This window comes from Protobothrops mucrosquamatus, unplaced genomic scaffold, assembly GCF_001527695.2.
Source record: "Protobothrops mucrosquamatus isolate PMUCROS unplaced genomic scaffold, P.Mucros_1.0 scaffold101, whole genome shotgun sequence".
In the NCBI taxonomy this organism is placed as follows: domain Eukaryota; kingdom Metazoa; phylum Chordata; class Lepidosauria; order Squamata; family Viperidae; genus Protobothrops; species Protobothrops mucrosquamatus.
In genome coordinates, this window is record NW_015386474.1 from 466,168 (window position 1) to 487,587 (window position 21,420).

Consider the following 21,420-nt stretch of genomic DNA (forward strand, 5'->3'; position numbering starts at 1 on the left):
ACAGAGACAGAGGTGTTCTGGATATATTATATATCTTCTATTTCAATTTTATTGTTCTGATGTTTTAAGATACAATAGGTAGAGATGGATGCATGGATGGATTTGGAGAAAGTAAAACACACGTACTCCAAAACAAACCCCAGCAAACCAAGTAGAGAAGATTCAAGAAGAATCAGAACAATATGAAAGAAAAAAGAACTCCATAAATTTTCACTCATTAGTTCTTGTGCTACCTTTTTTCCCTTTTACATTGACCCATATACCTTCTGGAGGGATTTTATCTTTGATCATGTGCATTTCTGTAGATATGTAGTGTTTTCTTATATATATATAGTGCAACTCCCCCTCCTCTTTTTGAAAATATGTTTCTTTTGAACACTTTGTATCTATCCATCAGTACATTCCAGTCATGGGTTTCGTCCCACCAGGTTTCTGTAGTGCCAACTATGTCATACCTGACCTCATGTACTATTGCTTCTAATTCACCCTGCTTGTTCCCCAAGCTTTGAGCATTTGTATATAAGCATTTAAGACTTTTATACTACTCTTGCTAGCTGGGAATTCTGTATATTATACTGTAGTCTTAATGCTACTGGATGTTCTCAGCTAGAAAAGGCTTGTTTAGCACTACAGAAGCATAAAAAATGTGTACATCTTGCAGTACAGTAACATACTGAATTAATGAAGCCTTCACCTTGACTAGGCTTTAATGCTGAATCATGACAGCTAGGCTGCCAATTAAAAGAAAGCAAATGAAACAAAGTGGGCCTCCCCCCCCCATGCATTAACTGAAAACCTATCAGCCAATGTCTGTCAGAGGTTAATGAGGCCATAGAAACATAAGACCAAGGGTCAAACCTCTGCAGGGGCTATTGACAAGAGCTATCAAGCCACAAAAATGACTACTGTACAAAAACAACCCCAACATCAGTTCCTAGGTAGACAGAAGATATTAGGGTCACTATTTCTTCCAGTCAATTTTGATAGGACCAAAGAAGATTCCAGAAAACCAATCAATCAATCAATCAGAAAAACAACTTTCAGTCTTAACAAGTTTTGCATTTTTAAAATACCTACACTACTTTCAACACAAAACCTTCTTTCTCTTTTTATCAAGGCTTATGTATTAAGCCAGCTATACTCAACTTCTTGAAGGCAAGAGCTGCCCTTAGCTTTGGAATATAGTTTCAAGTATAGTACTCAATCAGGTAAGTGAATTCAAGCAGTGAGTTCAAGAGAAAAACTAAATCTGATTTTATATAATTAAAATGTAAAAGTATTTCAAATTGAATTAATTACTATTAATATGATTATACCACATAAATGTAATAAAATATCCCCATTGTTGCATTAGTTATAGACCATCATATATAAGCCATTCAAACATTACAGTAAGTTATATTACTGCAACTGTAGACCACAACTATCCAATCTACACTGCAAAACACTAGATGGCAACAAAGAGGTTCTCTTTGCTGCAATTTGTAATGATCTGGATTTGTGCAGTCCTGGTTTGGTATCCCTAGGATGGGTCTAAGTACCTTGGTGGAAGCGTAAATTTTAACTGCTTATTTAGTCTGAGATTGCTAAGAATTAGTTTGTCAGTTTCAAGAACTATCAGAGATAAAGGAATTGTCTGGGGAAAGGCCACCTAGCACATCACAAAACTCATGAATAGAGGACAGCACTAAATCTCCATCTCTTACCTTTTGTACTGTTTAGCCATTTTCTTCTGTATTACAAACTGGACAAGACTGTCATGCACGTTCCCTTGATATTCTGAGAATTACCCAATGTCTACTTAGCGTAACTCAGTATTTAACCTCTGTTTTAATGCCCACATTATAATGTTTATAAAACAGGCATTAAATTATATTTATTTTAACCAGTGTATTTTAAACATACAGCTAGGGCAATAGTGGCAAATATCTGTAACTCAGGTATAGGATGAGGATGAAGGTTCGTTCTCCGAGCTTGAGGGTTGCTTTCCAAACTTTTCGTTACCAGGCTAGGTAACATCTTCATTGGTGTTTAGTGGATGTCTGTGTCAGTGTTCTACTTATATAAGGGCTTCAGGTGTGGGATTGTCAAGTAAGAGTCTTGTGATGGGCCAGGTGTGAGCCATCAGAGAGAGCCTTGTGATGGGGAGGTACTTCAGGTCAGGGTCATTGGAGGGTGTGAAGGAGTGGATCAGGAGTGAGTCATCAGTGGGAGGCTGGGAATGGGTCTTGTGATGGGGAGATTATGTCAGGTCAGGGTCATTGGAAGGTGAACTGCTGGGGGGGGAAGAGGGGCTTGAGGGCTGGTGCTGTCTCTGGATGGCTGTTCGGATTTGGATTCTGAGGAGTTTGTATGCTTGTCGTAGATCAATGTGTATGTTGATGGAATTGCTTGTGGAGTACCAGGCTTCAGTGAACTCCCAAGCATGGCAGGTGGTAGCGTGGCCGATGATTTTAGTGTTGCTCCAATTGAACTGGTGTTGTTTGGTGTCATTAGGAATTTGGGATTGTGGCATTTTATTGCTATTGTTCATGGATCCTGGTTTTTAAATGACATGTTTGACCCATTTGGAAGTGGTTGCAATTGTTACAGTTGATTTGTAGATGACATTGCTTCTTTCATCCTTCTGTGTCTTGTCTTTGGTTCTAGATAATTTCTGACGGAGTGTGGCTATGGATTTGTGGGCTATCGCTATTCCTAGGGGTTGGAGAATTCTGGCTGTCATTTCTGACACCCCTTTTGTGTATGGTAGGGTTCGTTTTTGCATGCCGGTCAGCTGTGTGGTGGTTTGGTTGCGGTATGTCGGAATACAAAGTTTTGGGGGTAGCCATTATGGAGAAAGACATCAAGCAGCTGTTTTTCTTCTGCTTTTCTTAGTGCTGTGGTGCTGCAGTATGTCCTGGCCCTTCTGAAGAGGGTCTGGACACGGCTTCTTTTGTGTGTGATGGGGTGGTTGCTTGAGAAGCTGAGGATCTGGTCCATGTGCATAGGTTTATGGTAGATGCAGGTTTCCAGTTCTCCATTTTCCAATCTCCTTACGTTGATGTCAAGGAATGGGAGTTTGTTGTTTGTTTCCTCTTCACATGTACATTTGATACCAGGGAATATGTTGTTAAGTAGGTGGGGTGTTTCTTCAATTTGGGAGCGTTTGATGATGACAAAGGTGTCATCGACATAACATATCCATAATTTTGGTTGGATGGTCGGTAGAGCTATGGATTTGAGTCGTTGCATGACTGGCTTCTGCTATGAGGTCTGATATGGAAGATCCCATCGGGGTGCCTTGTACTTGCTTGTACATTTTCCCATTGAACTTAAAGTATGTATTGAGGCATAGATCCTGGAGTTTCATGATGATTTCTGTGGACATGGAATTCTCTGTAGTGGCATCCACTTTGTGGGTATGATGTTTGGCGAGTAGTTGGTATATGGTCTGTTTAGCCAGATCAATGTCAATCGGGGTGAAGAGGGCAGTGACGTCGAAGGAGACCATAATTTCTTCCTTGTTGATCTTGGGTGTGTTTGATGCATTGGAGAAATTGTTCTGGGGAGTTGATTGAGTGGGTTGAGTCATTGACCAGGTGTCTGAGTTTCCTCTGCAGAGTTTTTACTAGTTTGTATGAACCTAGGTGTTCCAGGTAGAGACACAATTGGGTATAAGGAGATCCCGTTTTTGTGTATTTTGGGGTCCGTAGAACCTGGGTGTGGAGGATGTGCTTTCTCTCTAGTGGTGTTAGCTGTTTTCCTTTTTCCATTTTTCTTAAGGTGTCTTTTATTTTGTTTTTTAGCTGTTTTATAGGATCATTGTGGATTATTTGGTAGGTGTTAGTGTCACTGAGATGGTTTTCAACTTTGAGGATGTAGTCAGCTTTGTCCATTATTACCGTCAGTCTGCCTTTGTCTGCCAGTAGGCTACAGCTATTGCTTAGAGGTGTAAGTGTTGAGAATTCCTCCATTATGATCCTGATAAAAATAGCTCTTCCAAAGCTGTTCTTTGTATGGGAAGCACCTTTCAAGGAATTACTTCATATAATTCATTAAGTACTTTTGGACCAGAGCAGGGAAGGAATGAGAATGCTGAGAAACTATAATAATAATAGGAAATGCCCAGAATAAAGCTACCAATCCTTTTGCCTGGAAAAAAATGTTTTTACCCTTTTACATAGCACTTCTCACAAGGGGAGACAGGAGGTTAACATGCACTAAGGTGCCTGGTGAAAACAGGGGAGAAAGAAAATAACATGGCATCACAAAACATGGCTAATCAGGCCATTTTGAAGCTGCTGGAGTTTTGCTTGCTTTGGGGTAGCCCAAGAAGGCCGGAGCATTCCAGAGTGATCTAGGCCACAGCAAGAAGGAGAGATCAGAGAATCAATGGATCAGGTTCCAGGAGAAAATATTCTGCCAGTCTGGGAAATTGCCAGCCAGGTATAATTAAAACCCTAATGTCTAAATAGGGAGGAACAGAGAAAACTACACACAGAGACAGCTATAAGCTTAAACTAAGCACATGTCAACTAGAGAAGGATTAATCTAGAAACACAAGTTTACTGGCATAAGTAACAATAAATCAGTGTTTGCTTCTTATCCCTTTATGGCCAAAGAAGAAAAGGAAGATGGAAATACACATGTTTAAATGCGTAATTGAAAACTGCATAATTAGCTTTGCACTCTTGAAATTGAAACTAACAAACTTTAAATTACCTCTTTCCATTTCTTTTCCTAAATTGTTCTGTTTCCTTTGAGAGAAACATATGGCTATATACAGCCCACAAACAAAACAAGTGCCCCAAGATAAGGCACTGATTAAGTTCAAATCCTGATTGCACACAGATTACAGTAATAACCTTTGAGTTCCCAATTCCCATTTTCTGTGCTTAGCAGGAACTGCTGGTTTTCAAACCAATAGGGATGCTCAAGCAGGGAATATACAACATTTGGGAATATGCTATCAAAAGGCGAGTCAGGAATAATCATACTTTCAGAGTAAGCTTTAATTAGTTTTTCCTACTCTTTTGGCTTCTTTCTTTTTTTTGGTAATATATTTTATTGATTTTTTTAAAAAACATAAATCACGTAATAATTGGTGAACAGTGTGTTGTCTGGGTTACATTTGTAAAGCAATCACTAACAATTGATTTCTATAATCCATAATCCACATAATAGTTTTAGTCGATTTCCTCTTTTCCCAAAATATCCTCTTTTGAAACATTGAGTTAATACAATTCTTACTGTTTTGATAGATAACAATTAAATATATAATTTTCCCCAATAGTCCTAAAAATAATAATCACATCAATATAATATTTATTTTCTATCCAATTATACTGGTTGTCTTATCATAGATCCTGTTATAGTCCTTATTTTAATTTGTTTGTCCCACCAGATTCTAGATATTCTTACTGGTTAATTTTCTTAAAAATTAATTACATTTAAGAATTTAACTCTATTTTTCCATATGAACCATTTCACACTTTTACATTTCTTAAAAAATAACTAAAACAGTAGAAAAAAGGCATAAAAACATACTACTTAAAATATATATCCCTCCTAAGCTAATATGTATTTATTTCCTAAATTTCTTATTCTTTTTAACCATAATTAAAAATATGTTTAATCTTTAAACATTCCATTTAATACATCTAGTCATCTAGTCCTAACTCTTATTCAAAACATTTTATCCATTATAATTTTCTTAAATTCAATCACATTTAAATATCTAAAACATTTCCTTTATCTAAGTCATTTCAACTTTTTTATATTACTCATATCAAGAAAGAGAACAAAAAATGGGAAAAAGCATACTATATTAAATTTATCCCTCTTAGAGTGACATATATATTCCAAAACTTTTCTATTTCTTTAACCACATTCAAACAAATGTTTCTTTTTAAAGTATTCTCTCTGGTAAGTCCCATCATCTATTTTCTTAGTTTCCACTTTAGTCTTTTTCTTTTGCCCAGTGTATTTCTTAATCAATGCATTTTGCTAAATCAAAAAGTTTTTCCGTTTGTTCGTAAATGTTGCTGTAGATATAAAAAGTAAATCAGGAGAAGTGTCTTTGTACGGGACTTCTGTCTTTCCTTCTTTGTTGAAAATCTTTTTCTTTTTCTTTCTCTCCACTTCACTTATCATTTCCTTTCTCGCCAATGTTCCTGACATCTCTACAGTCCATGTTATCTGGTCTGTTTTCTTGTCCTCAGATTTATTTTTTAGTCTTAAGGGATAAGTTGTTTTTTCCAATTCTTGTGAATTTTTTTCCACTAGGATTAAATCATGTTTCCTTGTTTTGTTAAATTCCATCTTTAAGTCTCTATTCTCAATTCTATGTCCATTTATATGTTTTATCTGCTCCTTCTCTGTTGTAGTTGTCTGGGAATTTTTTTGTTGTAGAGTTAACTTGGAAATAGATTGATTTATATTTTCAAAGTTGTTTTGGATTTCTTTATGGTTTAAAGTCATTGTTGTTTGAATTAGTTGCAGTATACTATATATTTCCTCCTGTGGCGTATTTATGTTTTCTTGATATGTTCTTTCTACTTATCTCTGATCCATGATAGCCAGGAATTTGAGTTTTCCTCTTCCTTTCTTTTCTCTGTAAGTAGCTTTAGAGTCCCAATTAGATATTTGTAATCCAAATAGTTCAAAAAAGATTTTTTTTCTAAAATTTATAATCCTCTCTTTGTTTACAGTCCAGATTATTGTCTTTTTTCACAGCTGTTCTTTGTTGTTAAAGCTTTGAAGGTCACAGACGCAGATTAGCTTTTCCCAGATTTTGCCAAATCTTATATTAAAGTCATAGCTGTCATAGTCTTCATCTGCCAGTAGATGTCAGCAACTATTTGTTTTCAATTTCCAAAATGAACAATTATCTTTGAAATGAGAGTCTTAACCATTAAAACAATTTTAGATTTATCCAGATTTAAGTTTTAAGTTTCAGGTTTTATATTTATTTCACTTCCATATATTTTGATCCCCCATAAAAAGATTAATTCACCACTTCTGTTAGTATAAGGATGGGGCAGAAATCCCCCTCCTTCCCTTTCAGAGGTATTTTGCTTCTTGGGGATCTTTTCCAGGAAATTAAATGTAAAATAGAAAAGAGAAGATTAAATTCCTCATCCAGTTTCAAGCACGCTGTTCACAGTTGTGCTGGTTAGTTTTTTTGGACTTTGGTTGCAAGTAGCTTGGGCTGGTTGATGCAATACGGCCAGCCTTTCTCCTGTTGGGTTAGAAAGCTTTCCCATGTTGAATGGAACAGTGCCGCCGTTCCAGAATCACTGGAGCACCCTTCTTTCTTCGTCGCCTCTCCGGGACGACTTAGACCCATTTAGGGTCCCCAGGCAGGGTGAAATTAGCCGCAGGGGTCCAGAGAATCTGCAAGCCCACGATCGGTCGCTACTGCGCAAAACCAGAAGTCTCTTCTTTTGGCTTCTTTCCTGAAGCCTCCTTGCTGCTCTCTGTGAAGTAATCAGAGTCTAAAGAAACCTGGCTCTCCGTTTTAAATTCTAATTCGAATTCATAACCAAAACGTTGAAAGTAGCATGTACACACAATTTTGAGCTGTTGATATCTATCCAATAGAGATGTTCTTTGAATTTCATGTGCAATAGTAGGGAGGGGGTGGCTATTGTGGGACATTTCAGTATATCTCTCCCAGCCACCCTGCAGACGAGCATTATAAATGTGGGAATCTGTAGATGAGTAGTATAAATAGTAGAGAGATATGGACCACCAAGCCTCATCCACCTTCTGGCCTACTAAACCACTAAGTCCCACCCACATTCTAGCCCAGGGGTATCAAACTGCCAGTCTATGAGCCGGATGCTTCATAGCGAAACCGCATCCACCCCATTTCCGGCAATGGAAAAAAAGTCACGATACATCACGATGCTCTAGCCTATTAAGCCTCATCCACACTCTAACCTACTAATCCACCAAGCCCCACCCACACTCTAGCCTTCTAAACCACTAAGTCCCACCCACACTCCAGCTTACTAAATCCCTATCCACACTCTAGTCTACTAAACCTTTAAACCACACCACACACTTAAACCAGGAACTTATAAAACAAAAATGGCTAACAAACAATTACTCGATGAGTCAGTTCCAGATATACAGGTTCCTTATAAATCGGTGCCTAAGAACCTTTATGACAAGACCAAATCTACAAACAAAGCAATTACTGATATTAAAGAACCAATTAGAGTTGTGAACGAAGAGCTCAAAGCTCTCCAAACACTAGTCAATGAGCTTTACAAAAACAAGGTATAATGTTAGAGATAAACACCATCGCATGCATTCCACAATAATAACACAAAAGTGAAATTTACATTAACATTACTTTTTATATATATGTAAAAACCATGTCTACAGTAAACAAATATCCGCTTCCTAACCTAAAGTAGATAATGAAAGACAACAATATCAAAGGCATATCGACTATGAGCAAACCAGAGATCTTAAAACTTCTCATTGAAAGAGGGCTTGTTCCTGATGAGACTCCCACAAAGCCACAAAAGATCATAAAAGAGGTTGACCCAGAATACGAGCACCTTAAATCGATCCATAATAACCCAAAGTAGGTGATAGTTAAAAGACATAGAAAGCGGGGTTGTGACAGAGTATCCCTCAATGTACAAAGCTAAGTTGCACATGGAAGAGTTTAACACACAGCGACAGAAAACCATATAAGAGTAAGTACGAAATAGCGCCTGTAGTTCAACTATTAAACAGATTCGGTAAAGAGATCTGTCAAACAAAAGCAACCCTTGAATTATTAAAACCATACTCTGACAACCCCGCGGTGAAAAGCGCTATAGCTGGTTTAAGGCAAGATTGTGGGAAAAACAGGTTTATTGCTGAATTTTACGGCTGTGCTTTAGATAAACAATTTGCAATTATTGTTAATCTCATTGCAAAAAAGGGGTGGTACGATATTAAAAACTTTAAATACGATCATACCCCAATAATTTGCTCTAATTGCAGAAACGCAGAGTTCCAGACCAACAAGGCATGGAGAAGGATTTGTTTAAACTGTTCTGTCGAGGTTCGGACTCTAATGACTTGTTTCGGCTATGGCAAACCCTCCTCTTACAGTCACTTACACCACTTTCAAGAAATGATTAAACAGTTTCAGGGGATACAAAACTGTAAAATTCCAGAAATACTGTACAAAGATTTAGAAAGGAAGTTTAACTATTATAATCTCCCGATCACAAAACAACACATTTGTCTGTTTTTACACACACTTAAGCAAACAAAACATTATAAAATGTTACTGTAATTTATGCTAGGCTTACAAATAAATAGGCTGATGATATTAGCAGTTTAGAACCACTGCTTATTGAAGATTTTAAAGAGCTGGTCACCTTATACGATAATTTACAACTGCCTAGGAAAAATTCCCTCAATGTACAGTATTTGCTATTTCAGTTATTACGATGGCATGAGTATAATTGCTGTACACAAGACTTTTCTTTACTAAAGACTCTAAAATGTAAAATGTTCCACGATAATGTTTGTGGTAACTTGTTTCAAAAACTGGGTTGGAATTTTACACCTGTTGCAATTGAATAAATGTAAATAAATATTTTTATGTATTTAAAAGGGCACATAATTCAATACCTCTCCAGCTAAAGCCCTCTGCTTGTTTCCTCAATACTTTTGGATGTTTACAGTTTTGTTAGGTTATTACTGCTCAAATATAGGTAATATGTCATTGTTCATAAGCTTGAAAACCACTTTTTCAAAGTTGTTGGTAAGGTTAGGGGCTTGCAATGAGTTTTGTTAACCATTGATAATAAAACTTTATAATTTGTAGCGTGCTTTAAATATATTTTTATGTATTTTTAAAAAAGGTTAGGGCCCTTGTTGTTTTACCACAGCACGCAATTCACGAAGAGTTTTATTATCCATTTTGTAACAAAACTTTATAATTTGCAGCATGTTTTAAAAATATTTTTATGTATTTTAAAGAGTTAGGTATCCAGTCTTACATCAACCCCATTCTCGATTATTTTCCATAATGTTGCCGAAGATGTCATTGTTCATCAGCTTGAAAAGGTCTTTCTCAAAGTCATTGGTTAGGTACTTGCAACGATATGCAATTCATCAAGAGTTTTCTTATCCATTGATAATAAAATTTTATAATTTATAGCGTGCTTTAAAAGGTTAGAGATTAGTGAAGTTTTGTTATTTGCGTCCTATTATAGCTCGTCTGCTGCCATCAGTGCTTAGGACTTCTCTTCTGTATACATCATGGAGGACAACTATCTGTGCTGATCATTATAGTTTTGTTAGGCTGAGACCTAATAAAACACTTATTAGCATTATTACTATTTGTAATTAGACATAATGCTGTCATTTATGAGTTTTAACCAGCATTACTCAAAGTCATCGTTGAATTTTAAAATCAAATCAATGAACTTTTTCAACAAGTCATCTTCATTAGTATTTACTTTAGAGACGCTGTTCATTTTTGTGGCCCTAAGTCCACGACCTGTAAGCTGCTTTATATCGTTGAGATGCACAAAGGAGAGTTTTTTGCCACTAGGCATGATTTTATTTAGAAGGCTAAATGTGTTTATAGCATCTATAAGCTAAGGTCTTCCATGATGACATGTTTATCATCATCTGCGCTTAAGACTATTTTGTTAATCTCTTCAGTGTAGACGCTGTGGAGGAAGGATCATTATAACTGAATAGTGTATAATGGTTTTGTTAGGCCTTAGCCTAACAAAACTTTTTTGGATTAGTTTTGTAATTTGAGACACTCATCTTCTGACACAGCTTTTTTGTTGTTATTAGTGGCTGCTTTAGGAGATGTGTTGTTAGTGAAAACTAAAGGTTTGGGGCCTTTGTACATTGATGTGAGCCTAAACCCACAGCCTGTATACTGCTTCATGTGCTCGTAAGTTAGGAAGATTTGTTTTTGTTTTTTGCCTCTAAGCATGTTTTTTTTAATTTAGAAGGCTAAGTGTGTAAATGTATTTTTCAAGTTAGTAGCTTATAGTGACCATATGCAAGGGTGTGAATCCCATCCTCCATGACTTGTTTGTCGTCATTGGCGCTCAAAGCTATTTTATTAACCTTTTCAGTGAACACGTCGTGGAGGTGGGATCTAATAACATTTGCTTTTCTGTACTGCTTCTCTCCATTGTCCAGAGTCTCTTTCAGTCATCATGAGTGATAGTGTTTTTGACTACAGTCTTCTTTACACCCTTACACTTTTTCTCTTCATAGCCCTCAAACTTTTTGTACGAGTAAAGCTTGGCCTCAACCCGACAAACTCTTCAATCAGCTTTCCCTTGACTTTATCCTTGAACATACCAAGCACCTCTCCATTAACTCTGGTTTTTATTCCAGACGGATGATCCTCAGGGTACTTGTTCATGTCGAATAGTTTCTCCACATCGTCAGAGATGTCTGCGTAGAAATCTTCAGTATTTATCTCATACACAAGACTGTTGGTGTCGGTAAACAACAACTCTGCTCTATCTCTGTACTTGGATTTGATGTAGTTGTAATGGAAATCGTACATCAGCGTCTTGCTCCACCGCATATTCCGTGTTTAAAGTTGAGCAGCATATTGTAATCGCTCAACAACTCCAGTTCAACCTGCCATCTTCAGCGCTGCATCCCAAGCAAGTCTCAGCGACGTATAGTACCAGGCGGGATCTAGTTTGAAGTTTTCCATGCAAACATCTATGAAGTTTTCGAAGACATCGGCCAACTGCAACATGTCGCTCTTGTTATACAAATTGTGGTAATCCCTGAGCGTTTTACAACCAAATTCCTCCCACACCTCCTTCGCATGCTTATAGTCGTCATTGCTTATCTCACTGTCATCCAGTCTCGAGTAGAAGGCAAACGTTGGAGGCAGCTTGGTTTCGTTTAACCTTTCGGTTGAGTCCATGTACTCATACAGGTAAACTCCTTTCCTCAGCAATAGATAAAACAGTTTTCTGCTGTATTCCTTTGTCAAATTTTTACATTGGTCTTTGCTAAGATTCTTTGAACCTAAAGCTGTCAATAAACCACAATTGCCATCTAACTAGTTTTAGCTTTCCCTTTTTGTTCATGAATTTGTCAACAACCACCTCTCTGCTGAATGAAATATATTTTCCTCATTGTTCAGTATGCAGGTTATTTTTTCATTGGTATCACCTCGTAGCTTTTTAATGAAATGATGGCTGTCGTACCCGGAAAGGTTTGGAATACCACTGGGATAAACCACGGTGCTTTGAATTTTAGATTGCATATATTGTGCGCAGCACCTCTAAGCCTTCCTGTCAAGTTACAGTGCTCATGAACTTTATCTTTTTTGTCCAATTTACCTTCGCATAGGTGGCATTTAGTGGTTGCATCTTTAGACCTTCCCATCAAGTGACAATGATCGGGAATCTTATCTTTAGAGGTGAACTTGTCTCCGCATATGTGGCACATAGTAGTTGAAGCATATCTCTCTGCATCGTCTTTTGTAACTATCACCTTCTCTGGCTTCTTGAACTACTTATAATTGTCATTAACATCTTGCACAAGCAAGTTGATGAATTTCTGTGCTACGTCGTCTTTATTGTTATTAGCGATGAATTCAATCGGGTCTTGTTCATTTACCATATCATCAAAGCATTTTATCTGATAGCAAAACGAGTTTGGAATGTGCTTCTGTTACATGGAAGACTCCGCAGGGTTTGGTCAGCACGTATCCATTGGTTTAATGAACGATTCGGAGTCTGCGTAGATTATAAAAGGCATTCTCATCAACCTGTTGTGGTTCTTAAAAGATAGCATTGTGCCAGCTTCTAGATCTACCCTTTGAGGTCCGTGCTTTGAACAAAGCTCATCATATTTCTTGAGAGACTCTATCAAACAGTAACTGGTCAAACATTGCATACAATAGTGCATTGAATGGACTGATAAAAGTTTTTTATCCAGGTATAGTGCTTCTTGACGTTGTCGGAAATAAGCAACAGATTAATAATTTTATCGCTTTGACGTTTTGACACATACAGTGGGTTTACACCTCTATTATAGCCAAAGACATTAAGGCAATGTTGTTATTTCGTTCAAATTTGCTGTAAACATGTTCCTTGACAACAACTGGGAATTCGGTAACACTCCAATCAAGTTTCTCTGCTTGTTTCCTCAATACATTTGTTATTCTTTCAGCATGATGATTTACCAGATTCAATGCTCATGCCATGCTTCACATAAAGCATTTAGCGTCGTTGTTCTTCACGTTGATAATCACCTTTTTCTTCATCAAACCAAGTGGAAGCGTAAGGTATGATTTACCCTTTAATGGTCTGTAGGCAGCGACATTTATCTCCAACCTTTGCATAGCCTTTTAACCTCCAGTTACTACCCTGCATCTAGAACGTCGCCATGGATTCCATCATCTTGTCAACAGCTTTGCTATAAACCTCCTCAAGATCGGTCACTTCTAAAATAGGTTCTGCCTTTGTATGAAACGCAAAATCAAGGTTGATAACTTCTTTGCTTTTGATGTCGACACGCTCCATCCTGCGACAAAGGGCTAAGTTAACTTTTGTCTCATGATGATTAGCCAACAGATTTACAACTTCATTTCTCACCCGTCTTAGAAATAGAATAGTGTCAACTCCATTGATACCATCAATAATGTATTGCTTTATGAGTCCTTTGATTGCTGACTTGCTTTCTCTGACTCATTACTTGTTGTTGATGTAGAACCTGTTGAAAATAGAGTTGACTCGTGTTTTGAGCACTTTTGAGTTTTTCATACACAACTCTCTTTGGTTCTTCAGGTACATAGCTAGTAATCCAATCAGCAAATGTGTTGATTGCAGATTTGGTCTTATCCCAAAGATTTTTGGGTACATCTGGAATTGGCTCATCAAGTAATGGTTTGTTGTCTACCTTATGTGTTATAACATTATGTGGAACAAGCACTATTTTGTACTTACCCTTATACAGTTTTCTGTCACTGTGTGTTAAACTCTTCCATGTGCAACCTAGTGCGCGGCTAGCCTTGTATAACAAGAGTGATGTGTTGCAATTGGCCAATGTCTTCGAAAACTTCAGAGATGTTTGCATGGAAAACTACAAACTAGATCCATTTTTGTTTTATAAGTTCCCGGTTTAAGTGTGTGGTGTGGTTTAAAGGTTTACTAGAGTGTTTGTGGGACTTAGTGATTTAGTAGGCTAGAGGTGGATGAGGCTTGGTGGTCCATATTTCTTTATTATTTATGCTACTCATCTACAGATTCCCACATTTATAATGCTCTCTGCAAGATGGCTGGAAGAGAGATACTGAAATGTCCCAGAACAGCCACCCCCTCCCTAGTTACAATAATATCCACTTATGGTCTAGTTCTTTCTCTCACCCACATCTGACAGCATTGTTTGAAGATCCCTATCTCACCATTTTCACCAGGGCTTAAGCTCTCCCAGCACAAAGATTACCAAATCTCTATTTTTATTTATTTATTTAATTTGTATAGGCAATCTCACATTTGTGACTTGTTTTCATTATGCCTCATTCTATTTCTAATGCTGCTTTTTTCATCCATTGCTGCCTTTCTCTAACTGTTATTAGGAACTGGCATATAGTACTATGCTGTTTGATATCCTAGAAGACTCGTCTTCTAACGAAGTAGTTTTCTTCTTTTAGAGCATATGTAGGTGTACTGAATGTTGAAAAAATGTCAAAATCATGAGTAATTATTTGAGCTATTTCCCTAGGTTCAGAAGAGATAATTGGCACTTCCTTGAAAGAATCCCTATAAGTGTTCCTATAGCCTTTTTCACATATGTTACATTTGCAAATATATGTACAGAGTTGAACCAAGAAAGCACAATACTAACCATGGGTTGCAAGTTTCATGATAAACCATTCAACCCTCAGATGCTTATTATTTATTTACAGGATTTATAGGCTGCCTATATCATACAATTACTCTAGGAGGCTCACACTAATCCATAAGACATACTCTTCCCCCCACGTACCATATCAAACATCCTCATAGCTCGCCCCCATTCTAACCCAATGCTTGGGGGAAGAGATAGAGCTTCAAAGCGCTTTGGAAGGCTAAAAGCGTAGGTCCCTCTAATCTCCAGGACCGAGGCAGCCACCAAGAAAGCCTGCCTCCTAGGTCTTATCAGATGGCAACATCTGGAGCACCCACCTTATCTAACCTTGTAGGACAGGCAAATATCCTCAGGGATCTATGACAGGATAAAACCTCTATTTTTATTCAAGATTGGCTTTAAATTAGAGATTGGCAACTTCTAATAGTCAAGAGAAGTATTTATCACTTTTGGAGAGGAAATAGGAGTTGGAGTTATTTTTTTACCTGTTTTTCCAAGATATTAACTCTATTATTACGAACACAGTAGTTTCCATTATTTTTTCTGCCCAAAATTATGGAAACCTGTAATCTGGATTAGACAGGGTTGTAGGAAGCCACAAAAAAAGAAAACTGTGGCTCTTGGGACTAAACAATGGATTTAAATGGGTTAGCAATCTGTCCCAAGAACCTCAGATTGCTAACCCATCTTAAATCCATTGTTTAAATTCATGCACAGCTGCATTTCTATTTATCATTCATAAGAACACAAGAGCTCTCCTGGATTAGATCAATGGGTTCCTTATCCCCTCATTTGACATCCCACCCAGGTTAGCCCAATACTTCTAGGATATTTAGAAGGATTAATTTACATGAAGGCAAGAGCTCACTCTTAGAGTTTCAGCTTCCAATATTTAAGAAATATATTACCTTTAAATCCAGCTATAATTTTAATGTATGATTGATAATGATGTATAGGTGTTTGATTCTGAACTGAGAAATGTGCTTTGGATCTGTCATGGGTATTTTTGATATTTCTCTCAGCACCATCTTAAAGCAACTGCATTTTTTTGTCTCAAAGAACATGACTGTTTTCATCTTTTACTGACAGGCATAGTAAGTACACCCATGCCTGATCTAAACTATTCTTGCTGCTTCAGATTCAATTGTTGGTCTCTTAAGAAAGAGGCAATACTCACAGAAAGACTTGCCTGCCACCTGCCACTAAATAAATATTTTCATTGCTTCAGATTCATTAGATTATTAAGGCCTTGGCAAAGAGCAGCACCATGGTGACCTTCCTGGTCTCACTAGACTAGAGAAGCTAAGTTCAACTTGATGAGTTACTTATATAGAGACTATCAGAAAGACCACTATTGTAGGCTAGATAAAGAAGACAAAAAAAAATAGAATAGAGCAGTTTATACTGTTCTAAGTAGACTGCATGGAAGGGTCCATGAAATCACCTGGAGCGGAGTTTGACCTGAAGGAATTGAAAGAGTTTTCACATAATTTATAGTTAGGCTCTTTTGGTTTTAGCTTTGTTTGATGCTTTTTAATTTTTATATTATTATGATTATTTTGGATTGCAGCTTTCCATTTTATTTTTATGATTGTTCAGATGTCATATCCTCAATCATGATCATTACTGGGCATATATTTTCATTTACATTACAAATTGGAGTAAAAAGTTTCAGAATCCAGTTCTTTTTGCCATTTGATTTTACTATTTGACTCTAATGAAATTTTACAAGTTTACAAGTTTCTTGTTTTATTCAAGGATACTTGAATTCAGTGATACAAGATAAATGTGGTGAATATTTGGTTAGAAATAATGTTTTTGTTCCTTACATTCCCTAAAACTTAAATTATGGAAAAACTCAAAATGGTTTATAAAAAAAATATGGAATTAAACTGGGCATCCATTAATATAATAATCTTACTTATGCTGAAAAGTTTTTTAAACTTCTCTGGAATGCAACTCTGAGTTTAATTTAACTTAAGAATGCTTTTGGTAACTTTTTCTATACATATTTGTTATTTAAAATGTAGGGTTCTAATGCTATTGCAAATTCTGAAATTCCATATGTATTAAGGAATTTGAGTTATTTGAGTTAGGTGTAACTAAATCAACCAGTTATTAAAAGTAAATTTCCACATTTAGGCAAGAAGAACCAAATGCACAGGTATAGTATAGGTGGTACCTGTCTCAATAGTAGTAACTATGAGAGGGATCTTGGAGTCCTAGTGAACAATCACTTAAATATGAGCCAGCAATGTGCTGCAGCTGCCAAAAAAGCCAACACAGTTCTAGACTGCATTAACAGAGGGATAGAATCAAGATCACATGAAGTATTAATACCACTTTATAATGCCTTGATAGGACCACACTGGAATACTGCATCCAATTTTGGTCGCCACGGTGTAAAAAAGATGTTGAGACTCTATAAAGAGTGCAGAAAAGAGCAACAAAGATGATTAGGGAACTGGAGGCTAAATCATATAAAGAATGGTTGTTGAAATTGGGTATGTCTAATTTAATGAAGAAAAGGATGAGGGGTGACATGATAGCAGTATTCCAATATCTCAGGGGTTGCCACAAAGAAGATTGAGTCAAGCTATTCTCCAAAGCACCTGATGGCAGGACAAGAGCAACAGGTGGAAACTAACCAAAGAGAGAAGCAACCTAGAACTAATGAGAAACTTCCTGACAGTTAGAACAATTAACCAGTGGAACAACTTGCCTCCAGAAGTTGTGAATGCTCCAACACTGGAAGTTTTTAAGAAAAAATTGGGCAACCATTTGTTATTCTATTCTATATTGTATTTTTAAATTAGTTATTTATTTATATTTATATGATCATTATTTATACGATCTTTGGAATAATATAAACACTGGTGGCAAATTGTTTTAAATACTGTGACACACAATGTATTGTACTGAAAATATAAATACAGCAACAACAAAATTCAACTTAATAAACTTCTCAAATAATATTTGGTTGTGTTCTTTTGATTGTTAAGACCACTATTCATTAGTTGGAACAACATTCATATTGCCTGTTTTTCTGATGTTTTGGAGTGAAAATTCTAGAATCCTTGACATGATTTTCAATAGCTATTAGTGCTTACTAAGCATGTACAGAATGTAGCATATGGAATTTATCTACAATCTAAGTCTATGAATATATCATATATGGAGAGGCAGGTAGCTTAAGAGTAGTATTTTAAAACATTGGGAGAATAAAGCTACTCCAAACTTGCAGAAATTTATTGTATATTTTTTAAATATCTGAAATGGCTTTTTTTTATAAGTCACAAAAGATTTTTTTTCTAGCAATTTAGTCAAATTTGCTTGATCTATTTTGTCCATAATTATGGTTTTCCTTTTGCTTTGGTTTTTTTAATGAAATTTTCTATATTATGTATGTAATTATTGGGTCAGTTCAGATCATATAAAACAGTAGGATCTGAAATCTAATAAATAAGTTTATATTTTTTCATGTGTTTTATTTTAATTATTTAAATATTCGGATTTTGGTATATTTGCTGGATTTTATAGAATGCATTGCGTTTTAATTGAAAGGTAATATGTTTAGAAAAAATAATGAAGAAAACAAACTTTAATTTATTTCTTTTAGAAAATTTTACATTCTAGGTTTTGTCTATCAAAACATTTAAGGAGTGCCTACTTGATGAATTTAGAGCACTGTTCATGATAAATCCAGGGCAAATGAAATAGGCTTGACGGGTTCACTAGGAAAACATTGTACAACTTGGCATCATTTAAACTTCTGCAAGAGCAGAAGCAAATCTGACTGAGAAATGAAGGACATCACTAGAAATACTGTGAATATCTATCCTGATATCATGGCAGATGTTATTTTTAATTGGGCTATTCAGTAATATCCAGCCAGCTACAACAGCTGTTGTTGTTAGTTAGCTTTGTTATTTTTCATTTTTTTGGATACATTTATCATCCAAGCAACCTTTTTTTACCATCACACCCCCTTTATTTGTTCCAACCTTCAACCATTGTTCTCTACTGATCTTTATCCAATGAAATCAAGATTCTTACTGCTAACCCCATCAATAAGTTTATAATTGCCATAACTATCATAATTATATACCATCCGGGCTATCAAAATTTTCATGAAAGATGGGAGTTGATTATTAAAGAATGCCTTGTATTAGTCTCTGTTCCTTCACTATTGACTCTTTACCTGTGATATGACATAGTCATACTCTTCAGTCCCACGTGGAAAATTTCGAAGAGAAGTGAGGTAGTCAAAGGTAATCACTGCTGTCTAGAAAACAACCCAGACACAAAATCATAAACCACATTCTCTGTTTCCTATTGTTCTATTAAAATCATTTTGACACTTCTGATTCCATATCTGGAAGTGTAGCCCTTCAGTCAGAACTTGCACTATGTTCGCCTACTCTCAATAAAAAATAAAACCCACTCACGGTTCAACACATTACTGTACACTTTATTCTACATTAGTCAGACATCCCACATTCAATAATATGTTAAATTCTGGACACAATAGTTTAAGGATATAGATACACTGGAATATGTTCAGAGAAATGCAAGAAAGATGATCAAGACAGTAGAAACAAAGTTTTATGAAGACAACATATTTTAGCCTTGTGAATAAGTATGTGCAATGGCACATATGTCAAAGGATGTTCCAAAGAACATTAACATCTGTTCTCCCTCTCTCCAAATGGATTAATGGATTTAAGTTTCAAGAAGGCCAGTGCCAATCAAATATTGGGGAAAAACTTTCTTACTGTAGTATCAGTTTGACAATGGAACCAGGTACTCACAGAAATGGTGGGTATATTTGCTAGATGCATTGAAAAAGAATATAACCATCTCTGAGATGTCTGAAATTGGATACCCACACTAAATGGGGAATTGCCTAAGTGCCCCTCTCCAACTCTATATTATTCTAAGCACAGTCCAATCTACATACTTGCCTTTCTGCTAAACCTTTTGGCAAATACTTTTTTTCAGTCTCAGCTTCCACATTCAGTTTCAGTTTAAAATGCATAGCAGAAATAAAGCTTTAAGCCTTCAAAAATGGTCCAAATAACAAAACTTTCTACAAAGTAGACTAAGGATTTCTATTTGAAACATTCAGAATTAGAGAGAAAGTAACAGAAGGATGTATTCAGTCTCTTAGATAAAAATCCAAGAGATAAGGGCCTTGCTTAGCCCAATTTCTACTTCATAGAGTCATGACAGAACAAAACTAAACTTTGTTGTCCAATCCCTTGAATTTTTCCATCCACTTTTTAGAACTGCATCATAATTTATAATAGTGGCATCATATTTGTTCTCACAATGACTAAATCTTATTTGTTAATATTGATATGCATCATACATCAGAACAGTGTAGAGACAAAGAGAGAGGAGTTCATATGGTGCTATATCTGGAGCAAATGTCTTTTCTATAGTACTTTTTCTTTTTATTAGATCACCTCACCAACATGATATCCTTCAAATGTATCTGTCTCCATGCCTATCATTTGGAAGTCTAACACACTTGGAAAATACCAGGCTGGGAAAGGTAATTAAAAAATCAGTCAGTCATGTAATTAAGAATATTTTGCAATCTGATTTTATGACAAAGATTTTGGAGTTTTAACAATGTCATGACAAACAGAATCCCCAAACACTGTGCTTTCTCTGCCATGGAAAAATAGTGATGTAAAAAAATAAGCCTGCAGTTAAAAGCAAAGACCATTAAGGGGGGGGGGGGGGAGAATAGTACTGTAATCCTAAATTCGGAGGTGGAGTGGGGGGTCAAACAATGATTTTGCATTTTCTACCAAATATGCCAGCACTGAAAATATGTTTTTCAATGACTGACATCAAATGTGTATCAGAAAAGTCCACATTTAATATACTGTATAACATTAGCAAACATATTCTCTGAAATCAATTTCTCTTTTAAAATGATTCATCATTTTTAACCCTAAATGTTTTGCATTAAGCATGAAACTTACTGTGGCAACAGCTCTGCCTACTCGAACAACTCCAAAATCATTGGGATCCAGATGCTTGTTGCTGTGCATGTATAAACCAGCAATGGCCCCTGCTCCACTGACAAGTGACACTAGTTTTAAAGCTCTTCTGGCCATGGTGGCAAACTGCATGGAAATAAAAACAGGTGAAACATGAACCTGCAACATAGATGCCACAGATGGCAAAAAGGCAGATAGGCCTCATGTGCATTAATTAGATCTGTGCACTTCCCTTATTTGTCCAAGTGGATAAAAACAATCATAGACATCCCACGTAAAGGTACTTTCTCAGGATGACAGTCATTAACTCACCAGAAATGTAAACAGGCTTCTTCTAAAATAACAGAAATGCAGAGGCAGGGGTATTAGGCGGGCAGAAAAGAGAACTAAGTATTTTTAACTACAAATCTTCAAACTCAAATAAATAACATAGATGGCTGCACAATCTTCCAATGAGTCTTTCTACTTAGCTAAGGGAAGAGATTTCTATGTCAGATAACTGTTATTTAATTGAAATGACTAATATTTTATACCTGATTTGTTCTTAGTTTTC

At 36.2% G+C, this 21,420-nt stretch overlaps 1 protein-coding gene across 6 annotated transcripts in view; it reads right to left on the reverse strand.

Moving 5' to 3' along the window:
• The window catches only part of ADCK1 (aarF domain containing kinase 1), a 104,947-nt gene extending 83,963 nt beyond the window's left edge, over positions 1–20,984 (reverse strand). For all 6 annotated transcript variants that reach the window (XM_015812624.1, XM_029283467.1, XM_029283469.1 and 3 more), the window contains exons 1-2: positions 20,850–20,984; positions 19,055–19,138 (exon numbers count right to left, since the gene is read on the reverse strand). In XM_015812624.1, coding sequence (XP_015668110.1) covers positions 19,055–19,138; positions 20,850–20,984 — 219 coding nt within the window. The remainder of the gene's footprint in view (positions 1–19,054; positions 19,139–20,849) is intronic.
• Positions 20,985–21,420: the final 436 nt, after the last annotated feature.